Genomic DNA, 10,813 nt, shown 5'->3' with positions numbered 1-10,813 from the left:
GGTGTTTTTTTCTAGTTTTTTTCACTAAACGTAAAAAGTACCATATTACAGTGCAATACTTGATGTGCTCCAGCAACGCTGGCACGCCGGCGTCGTGCAACGCCTACCAACGCTTTCATGCCGCACGCGTGACTGAAACGAACATGCCTGGCAAGATGTACCGTGCTCGTGCTTCTCCGCAGGTGGACGACAGCGCGCACGCGCAAGGAAACGTCACGTGGCTATGCGTTGAGGTGAAGCGCTCGTTCAGGGCCAGAAGCGGCGTAAGGACGCATGAAGGTAGCTTCGGAGCAACCTTACGCTGAGGAAGCACCAAGGAAGCCTTCACCGAGGGCCCCTCAGTAAGGAAGCTTTCAGAGTGACATAAGGTGGCCTCACCGCAATGAAGGCTTCCTTACTGAGGTAAGCAAGATTTTGTTGTTTGGCCCTAACATCGCATATTAACTAAGACCGCAGACGAATGAGGCCGTCGAGCAAGGTTGTAATCGGGGATTGTCGGTGTGTCTGTCACGAAGACCTTCACTGTAGCGCAACTAGCAGACGGAAACAAAGGAGGAACAGAGCGCACACACAGCGCTGACTTTCAACAATGTTTTATTTCTGGTAAACAGCGACACTCTCACAGTCGGCATCAAAAGTTATTCGGACCGTGGAATCCGAGAAACGTTGAATTGCCGACCAGTTTGAGACCATAGCCAGTAAAAAAAAAACGCTATGTTGTTTGCATATAGTATACAGGGTTTAGTACAGGGTGGATACATCCGAAAACCAGGCTGCGATGCTCCGGCTGTGGAAACATTCAGCTTTTTCTCCGATCCCGTGATCTGTAAATTTTTCACTCCAACTGTAGATCCCGCACGTGACGTCACAGAGAAAGAAATAACAGGAAAGGCAAGAAGTTAACCAGGTTACCCTACCCATGGTGGAGGGGAAGAGAGCAGGAAAGAAAGAAGGAAAGGGAGAAGAAAAGGAAGAACAAGTGATGCGTGAGCACACCCATAACAGCGTTCACCGCGCAATCGCACGTGGTCGTCACATCACAGAACACGTGTTCAGACTTAGGGATAACAAATAAACGCTAATATTAAACACCATTGTAAAAAATGTCACTATTATTGTCGTGTACTCCTAACGCACGCGTAAAAAAAAATCTGTGTCTTTGTTTGATAGGGAAAAATGATGTCTTCGTTCCTAGCGCACGCATCACAGCATGTCTCCATGTAGGCACATACAATGATTATTTTGCCATTACTTTCAAAAGTGATAGAAGATAATAAATACACTACTTTGAAATCTCCTTCGAGCAAACAAGGCGGTTATAAAACGTCAATACGGTTTTCAGAAGACACAGACACACACACATAAAATTTAAAATTGACCGAGATGGCCTTACTTGATATAAACCATAACATGATTCAATATTTCCAGCGTAAGTTTCTGGCGGTAGGAATCTTTCTAGACTTCAAGAAGGCCTTTGTTTCAGTAAATAATGATATTCTATTACCGTAACTGTGGAAGTGTGGTATCTGAAGGAATGGTTAGAAAATTCGTAAGGTGCTACGTTGAAAGCCATTTGCAAAACACCAGTTATTACCACCGTTAAACCTAACGCAAGAAATATGGCTTAGATAACGCGCGATGCGCCACAGGATTCAATTCTAGGCGCGTTACATGTTCTCGTTGACATAAACGATATTGCAACCATACTACATACGCCCAAGAACATTCTATATGCTGACAGCACATTTTTTATTATTTACTATTTATTTTATTTTTGTCTTGAGCGAGAGGGATAATATTGCATTACGTTGGAAAAGCTATCTTTTTAGGTTCAGGACAAATACATTAGAATTAGCTGCTAGAAAGACAGAGTACACATTGCTTTTCAGCACATAAGAAGCCTATTGAGCAGGAGGATTTTGTCCAATTCAAAGGGCAATCTGTTAACCATGCCATATCGCATAAATGACGTCAAATTTCATGAAATCTCATGTTGGTCTGTCGACACCAAATATGTCTATACTAACACTTGGCGTTGTATCAGTACTGTTCGCAAATTAAGAATCATGCTTCCACAGTGAGTAAAAAAAAGCAACTGAATCCACTCACATTTACAATATTGTCTTTTACAACGAAAGCTAAGACAGTAGCATTCGCGTACTACGAAAAGGAGCCGTTCTGTTGATTGAAGGAGAGGCGTGTCGCTATCGTATACGGCTCCTACTTAAAAAATAAATTAAACAATACTAACGGTTACAAACATCACGAAGAAAAAGCATTTGGTACATATCAGCAAATCAAATGCATTCCTGCAGTTTCTTTTGTAGAAAGTATTTTCGGCAAGGCCACAGTCATTACCTAAATGACTCAGATCTACAAAAAGGAAGAAAAAAGAACACACAACAAAAACGTGCAAATTATGGCATCCAGAAGCTGTGCTCCGTCTCGCAAACTCCGCGCAGAGCAGCGAAGGCTATAGTGCTCGTGTCAGCCAATCAGCAACGAGAGCCGGTTGCCTAATCCAGAGGAAGGAGACGGAGGGCTCACCCATTGCGCACTAAGTAATTCTTCCGCGACGCATCGATTCTACAACGCGACTAGGCGAGCTAGAGGGTACGTGATTTGGATTCAAACAGCGCTAAAAAACGGGATAAAACGAGAAGCGCGCAAAACAGCGCAACGTCGTGTGCCTTCTCGTTTTGTCCCGTTTTTGGCGTTCTATGCTTCCCATGATTCGACTCCGTTGTCGCGCATCAGGGGCGCACAGTGGAGGAGCCTTTATTCTGGCTCCTCTTTTCTCGTCGGCTCACGCCACATAACTCCGTGTCATTGCACGGAGTTGACGAGATCGGTTCCTGCATTTTTTAAACCAACATGTCTCGACTTCCGTAATTGAAAAGTGGGTCTCAAATATGTCCTTCATGAATTAAGAGAATATACTGCTGCCTATTATCAACTCAGAAGTAGCTCCGGACGAGGACGAATTTTTCTTCGACTACGAAGCTTTGTTTCTGATAAAGCCGGCCGTGTGGGTTTCCTTTGTATCTTCGTGCTACTTACGGGTAGATGTCAGTTTTTCCTTTCGTGAGCCTTCCCCCACCTTGCGGAATTCCGCAGAACTGATTTGCAATAGTAAAGGTAGCTCAACATCCCGTTTTGCTTGCTGTTTGAATGGGCTACTCATGTTTGTTTGCAGGAAATTTTCAGTCACGAATTCCAGACACACGTTTGCTTCGCTTCCGCTATGTACTTCGTGTGCACACTTTCATATGTACTAATACGCGTTTTCCAAATCGCTGTTCTGAAAATTATCGGTTATAAATTTTAGAATTTTAATTTCTTATTTTGCTACGCACTAAGAACATTGTTGTTGTTTCTTTGTACCGCCTTATATGTTACGGTGCATATCGAGCACTGTGTCAAGGGAAATTTAGGTTGATAGGTGAGTATTAGACGTTTCATTGCCTTTTTGCTGGTTCCCTAGACATCTGTTCAGTTCCTATCGTCCGAATAAAAATTCAGATGCGATTAAATTCAATTGAGAGTGAAGCCATCGATGAAACTGTATGGAAATACAAAGAATGAATTCACAAACTACATGCCTTACGACATTTAAAACGGCAGTGCCGTATTGTTTGAAGCTAGATCAGGCTACCTGAGAACGGGAAGTAATAGGACAAATTTGTCCGACGACCACGATTCGTTCATAGCGCGTGGAAATTATGCAAAAACTATTAAACATGTCCTTATTAAGTATATTAAGTATGTCGAAGATCAAAAGTTAAATCCTGGTATTTTACGTGCAAAAAGCCACGATCTGATCATGAGGCACACCATACTGGGGAATTCCGGATCAATTTTGACCACCTGGGGTTTGTTAACGTGTGCCTAAATATAAGCACAGGACGCGTTTTTACATTTTGCCGCCATCGAGAGCCACCAGATGAAGGAACGCGTAAGAATGTACCATATAGTGATGACTCGCACGACCTCCAAACTATTAAATTAAAGGCAGCGAAAGTGCCTCGAGTCTGCTAAACCCATGCTGCTGATTCGGCCTTCCCCACGTTTCTCAAGAGTCAACGCATTGAGGGCTAATCTGTTGAGAAAACTAAACGTCAAATCACACGACTGCAAATGCTACCGGTCCGTTTCGCGCCTGCATTCGCCAACCCGCAGATGCGCCTCTGCAACGAGCGGGCGGTACTGCTCTCGCGAATCGCTTTTGAACTCGAGAGTTTTATGGTTTGAAACATATTAAACACCGGTCACATTTAAAAGAAAGAGATAGAGAGAGAGGTAAAGAGCAAAGGTGTTTCGGATTGTGTAGAAAAGACTCCGGATGAGGCTCCCTTGTGGGCACTTCCGCCGTGAAAGTATCTTTTTTCTAAATTTCTTAGCAATTTGTAATGTGGTCGAAGATTTACACGTTTTAAGCGCAATAAGAATGGGTAAGAATAGCTAGTAATTTGATGGTTTGCGCCGCTGCGAAACATCTTAATCCCATCGCGGACAGACGTACAGGCCGTACGATCCAGCGGCAAGTGCCCACAGTAGTACGCGCGAGCTAATGTACCATCCTTAATTTAAAGAAACAACTACATGCGTTTTAAGCGGTTATTGAAGCCTGAGCACTATTAACTGATCGCCCACGAAACGCGCACCTCCGAATGAATCCGAGGCGGCGCCGAACGTGCTCGCCGCGCGACAGTGCACACATTTCCACGTCGCGCTGACGGCGGCTTTCTAGCCGGTGAAATGGACGATCTGGTAGACCGTCTCGGTGTTGGCCGCAGCGGACCCGGTCGGCGAGCTGGTGGCACTGCAGCGGTATACACCGTAGTCTGTCGGCGACACCCCGTAGATGTGCAGCGAGGCGTGGTGTCCTCTCGAGTCGGCGAAGAATTTCCGGTCGGCCAGGTCCAGATGCTGGTAGACGCAGCCGTACTGCACAGGGCAGAAGCACGGCCCGCAGCTGGGCAGTGGAGGACGCCACGCGACCGGCGGCTGGCCCCGCGGTAGCGTCGCCTTCACCCACACCACGTTCTGCGAACAGGCAAAACGCGCTCATTCCTCCCGCAAGCTCCTGGCGTGCATGGCGTGCCATGGCATGCAGCTGCGTGCTCTACACAAAAGCACATAACGCAGGCCGCCACTATTCGGACGGGCATGACCCCGCAGGGCCCTGGCTAAATTTGCCCAAAGAGGCGCGGCCGTCTCCTTAGCCGCAGTCGCTCTATTACACCTATTTAGCTAGCTTGTCCATGGCAGCGTATACGTTGGTGTGACTATCATAAAACCTCCATTTTATTTAATGTAGTTCGCTCTTCTATAGACATGGAGCTCGCCTGCAGGAATAGTTTCGGCCATAAATCGCCCTGCTTCTATCACAGAGAGTGCGCAATTAGCTGGAAATAGAATACAACTGAAGTGCAAATTAATAGAAGGGTCTGGCATGAATGCATATCGTGACCTTAGTAACAGGCCAGATAGACCGTTATATCATGCTTCCGGTGCAGCATAAGTACATATACAGGGTTCTCATTTTTTTTTTGACAATGCAGATTTTTAATGATACGGCTATAAGCGCAGCGAACGTGGCGTTTTTGCACATGAGTTCATTGGCAAGGCGGACATACTTTGTCTCTAATAACGTGAACTTTTGAAGACTGATTAAAAAAAGATTCGTTAATTAACATTTTCCTAGTGTCTTTGGGGCAGTTGTCTCAGTGGAAAATTTGATGGCAGTCACATTTTTAATGCACCCCCATTCTTTAAATACCTTGAAAATCGCACTTCGATATATTCATCATCAAATTGCAAAGCTCAATCGAGGCAATATCGAGACTGAGCGCGTCCCGCTGGGCGTCAGACGGCAACGCCCCGCGTAGAGAAGCGTGAGGGAGGTGAAGTTTGAATGGCAACATGCCGCGGCAGATCCTGGCCCGACACACTCCAGCCGCATATGCTTGCCAGGCGAAGCGTGCCGTATCAGTAGCTGCCGCGACTGGCCCGAGACGTTCGGTGTCCAACTTCCTCGCGCTCATCGTCACGGGGCGTTTCGTTCTGATAGCGGGGCCGCCTTTCTCGCGTTCCCGCGGCGGTTTCGAGATTGCATGGATTTACCGTTGAAATTCCATGATAAATATATCTCGAATTAGGTGCGACTTAACAGATTAAAAAAAAAATGAGGGTACAATAAAATGTGACTGCCTTCAAATTCTCCATTCAAACAACTGCCCCTGAGGTACTAATAAAAAAGTTAATTACTATTTTTTTTCGTTAATGAGTCTTCTGAAGCTTTATTAGCCGCAATGTATGTCGGCCTCGCCTAGGAATTCGTCTGCAAGAACGCCATGTTGGCTGCGCTTATAGCCTTTATATATATAAAATATCTATGTTGTCCAAAAAGAAAAACATTCTGCACATACCACTTACTTCCTCTGGAAAGGAGAAAACACAGAAATATCGGTTCACGCTGGCGGTCCTTCGTCGCAAAGCGTGGCGTTTGCCTCAGACGCATGCACTTACACAACTGAAACGACCTTTTCATGGCTCTCTTTCAGTGCTAAGAATGTATACCGCGGGAAAATTAGTGAAGGCCCACAGTTCAACCACACGGAATAGAAGCGACCTAGCTGCAACACATATGGCGCTAATTAACGCAAATATTTCGTCATACGCCCAGCATCCTCCTCTTGAGGACGGCTTTGATCCGCGCACGCCGACAGAGAGACAAAAACATAATCTGCTTCCGCTTAAATAATGACTACCCCAGCTAACCCACATATTAGCGTCCTTAATGGGGTTGAATAGGCCCCGCATTCATTTATGTTTTCTTAACGTCTGGGAGCAGAAACGACGCTGGAAACAAGCTTCACCTAGAGACCAGTTATAATGTAGTCATCGCATCTTGGTACAACGAACAGCGGTTCCTATTGATAAACGCCCCGAGCACGCTGTCATATCAATATCCACATGCTGTAAGTAGCTATATCCAAACAAATGTAGGATGCAAGTGCAGAATCATCACTAGGTTAGTTATAAACCTCTCATATACATGACACTGAAACCCTCTTATATTCGGTAATAGCCCAATTATTTAGAAATAACTGTACCCACGTATCATGAACTTTTGTTAATAGTTCATGATACGCGGGTACGTTCCGAAAAACAGCAAGATATATATGCCCCGCTAATTGGTAAAAACGTGCAGTGTATTTTATTTATGTGGTTAGGCGCTTAGCTCCGCCTCCCCGCTCCCTGGAACAAGCCCCTGGTTTGTGATACGGAATGTTGAGTTTGGCACAAGCAATGTCTTTTGCATGGATAGCACTCATGGAGTTATTGTTATTCTCTATGGTAAATAAGTGTCGTATTTGAGTTCGCTGCGGTTTGAACCCTATAACGGCACACCCATTACTTGCTTGCGCAACAGCGTTGCTTGGACATATGTGCGGGCTCAGATGCGCACCTATGTTTGCTTGCTCGGGGCGATCGGATGAAACAGCGTGTTTCAGCACCTCAGTCATGACGTTTAAACGTCCTGTCGTTATTAGGGCTACTTTCGTCGACGAGCAATAAATGACGCGGCCGGTGTGAAAGGGACAGTACATCACCCGCCGACGACCTGCTTATACCATTATTTGCAAGAGCGTATGCAAGATTGACAGGTTCAGCACTGATGCTCGGTTAGAGTAATCAGACTTTGGTCGCGGGTTGCAGCTCAAAAGCGAGCGAGGTTGTTTACACAGTTACTCCTAACGGACAGGACCAGACTGGTCAAAGTAGCTACCAAAATAAAGAAAAAAAAGAAAAAAAGAAAAATATATATAGAAAGAGAAAGAGAGAGCCCTCATAAGGAAACAGAACATAGAAAAATAATGCAGCACCATCCTTGTAAGCTACGAGTGTAAGTTTGAATTTACGTAAAATGGGTCCCGATTATTAAACACCAGAAAAACGAAAAAAAAAATGATGGGCGTCACTATCCTGCCTTGCACGAGAAAATTCGCGACTCAATCAGACGTGCATGGAACACCGTTCGAAGACAGGAAAAGTGCAACGAAAGAAAATTAAGAAAAAAAAACGTTTTCAGAGTACTCGAACACCCGCTACGATCGCGGAGCGCTTGTGGCATTCTGTTGTGAAGCTAAAGGTCACGGGTTCGATATCTGGCATTAACAGTCGCTGTACTCCCCCCTATTCCCTCCCCTCCTTATTACCACTTCCACCGTATAGACGGTGTATATTTTTTGGGTTGCTACAACAAATACAAAATCAACCATTTCAACAAGTGTGAAGCGCTTGTGAGGGGTGAAAGTGTAATCGAAGAGCAAGTGTCTTTACCGAGACCAGCTGATCTCCGTGCAGGTCGCAGACTAGCTCGACGTCGCGTCCTCCGTTCAGGTAACGCACCGTGCCCATGCCAAGAAATTTGCCCGGGAATGGGTCCATATTTTTCGGTGTCGGTTGCCTCGGGTATGATGGGACCCAGGGTCCTGGATAGGGCAGCGACGGAGGGGGCGGCGGTGGCGGTGGAGGTGGGGGTGGAGGCAGCGCAATGACTGGGTAGCGGCCATCGGGGTAGCCCTGCTGATAGCCGGGCGCGTATGGGTAGCCGTGAGGCTGGTGGTAGCCATGGTGCCCCGAGTGAGGGTACTGGAAGCCACCCACGGCGGACGCCGGCTGGTACAGCCAGTACTGGTGGTGGCAGTCAGCGCGCGGCGGCTGCGGCGCGGGTTGATGGTGCGCCGTGCTATGGCGCCGGTCCACCGCTGTGAGCAGGCAGAGCAACAGAGCTGTCCTCATAGCGCGCTGGCGTCTCTGGGCACTGTCGGGCGGCACCCACGATATCGCGGCTCTTTTGCTTTTCGGCCAGGAAAGAAGGACCGTCTCGGGGCATCAGCCAAGCCGAACGGGCCGAGAATCGTGCAAGGACGGCCTTGCACGCCCGTCTCCAGGGCCGCCTGATGACGACCCCCGGCGCGTCCAGGTGCCGCGCGCTCCCGGCGTTGGCGAAGCTGCCAGAAGAAGCGGTGCGGAGGCGGCGGCTTTTGTCCGGCTCCACGCTGGAGGCGCCTTTAATGAGGGCCCTCCGCAGCGGCCATTCCTTTCACGGATGACACTGCTCGTCTCGACGGCTCTGCTGGCCGGAAGCACGCTGCGCACACCTAGCGCTCAACGCCCATCTCGTTACTCGCCGAGCGCGCGTGTCACAAATTCACGATGGATGCCTGTTCGTCTTGTCCTTTTGAAAGTAACAGGGAACGAAGGACCTCGCAAGTGTTAATATACGCGCATCTTGTTAGATCTGTCCGTTTTATTTTCGCTTTTCCCTTTGCTATCAAGAAACGAATGTTGTGCCACTGAGATCTGCTAATCGTGCTTACATGATAGGAAGACGCCCGCTACGCCCTAAGCGCGTCCTGCAGGACCACAATAAAGTTTTCCAATCCAGAGACCATCAGAGACGCAATATATCGTTGAGCATTAAGCTCTCTTGTTCCTTCTGCCGATTACTTGACACAAATGCTAAATTTATTAGGGAAGCCATCGAAGCCATATCTGTCCTCGGGTATAGGTGGAACACGTTCCAAGACTTCAGTGCCGGGAATTTTTCAGAAATTCCTTTGGGCTTGTATTTTAATGCGATGCATTCTTTGGCTCATAGCAGGCATAGCGCATTCTATAGAACTTACTAGAGGGAACTCTGGTGCTGCGATTGTTCAACTTCCATGGGAATGATGGTTAACATGGATTTGTCTCGTTTTCGTGCTTGTGGCTTCAAACGTTCTTGTGACGTTATTACGCTTTATCTCTCTAAATTTCCGAGTGCTCATTGTTCTCTAAACGCAGCAAGGTAATTTGTCTCTGAGGACGTGCACATAATCATTGAGAATTGTTGCATTTATAACGCAATGTAAGGGTTAATTAACTTCCTTGAGACGATCGAAAAAGCGCCAGGGGATACATGCTGTGGGCGGCGTAAAGGAATTAAGGGGTGATGGGGGTTGGGAAGGAGTGCGACGAGAAATATGGTGATGGGGTGAGGAAGAATCGCGTGCCTCCAGCTGTGCGCGACAGCACGTTTATAGCGAACCCGCTTATGCTATATTTAACCATCCGTGCTACCTAAAGAGGTTCCTAAGACCGACTCTGTTCTCTGCTGGATAGCGCAATGAAACAACAAAATGTACCTGGGCAACCTGATTGCAACACATACGCCTTTAAGAGCAGAATTCTTTTATGAAAGCGAACCTTTCCTTGCTTTCCTCCCCGGGATGCAGCGAGTCTGCTCGGTCGGTTTCTTGCCGACTAAAGTGGACCGATCCCGTAGGGTGTGCAATAGAACACTGAGCACACCCCGTGTGAAGGAAATATAGGAGGTGCGGCGAGAGCGTTGTCAAAGAGTGCAGGAGGAATGAGGTGGGAAGGGAGGGAGGGCGAAGGGGCAAGGTTGCTTGCTCAAGCCGCAATTCCAGCGGAATTCCAGCAAATTTCTGAGAAACTAGCGCGGTCTGACAATCACTATCGATGATTATTACCAGAATTTCGTTGAAAATAGGTAGCTTGAAAAGTCACAGAGCTGTTTGAAGCCAGAAGGGCGACTTGAGTCCAATATAGACTTCTACATGTCTTGATTGCATCTCTGAAATACCTTGCTCAAAATGCATTCTAAATGAGTCACTTCTGTGAGTAGTTCGACATTTCGCAAATGATTTTGCAAAACAGTACTTAGTACTGGAATTTAAATACATTTAGATGGTGGTTTGTACTCTTAAAATAATTTTCAAGATACTTCAACGGGAGC

At 46.9% G+C, this 10,813-nt stretch overlaps 1 protein-coding gene across 1 annotated transcript; it reads right to left on the bottom strand.

The window, feature by feature from the left end:
- Positions 1 to 577: 577 nt before the first annotated feature.
- LOC139054203 (uncharacterized) lies at positions 578 to 9,250 on the bottom strand. Its single transcript, XM_070530878.1, has 2 exons — positions 8,350 to 9,250; positions 578 to 5,046 (listed from the first exon to the last, which is right to left on the bottom strand). Exons 1-2 carry the CDS (start codon positions 8,809 to 8,811, stop codon positions 4,747 to 4,749), a joined length of 762 nt encoding a protein of 253 aa, XP_070386979.1. The 5' UTR covers positions 8,812 to 9,250; the 3' UTR covers positions 578 to 4,746.
- Between the last annotated feature and the right edge of the window lie 1,563 nt (positions 9,251 to 10,813).

This window comes from Dermacentor albipictus, chromosome 1 (genome assembly GCF_038994185.2).
Source record: "Dermacentor albipictus isolate Rhodes 1998 colony chromosome 1, USDA_Dalb.pri_finalv2, whole genome shotgun sequence".
Lineage (NCBI taxonomy): Eukaryota > Metazoa > Arthropoda > Arachnida > Ixodida > Ixodidae > Dermacentor > Dermacentor albipictus.
This window is presented reverse-complemented; position numbering and strand designations above follow the sequence as displayed.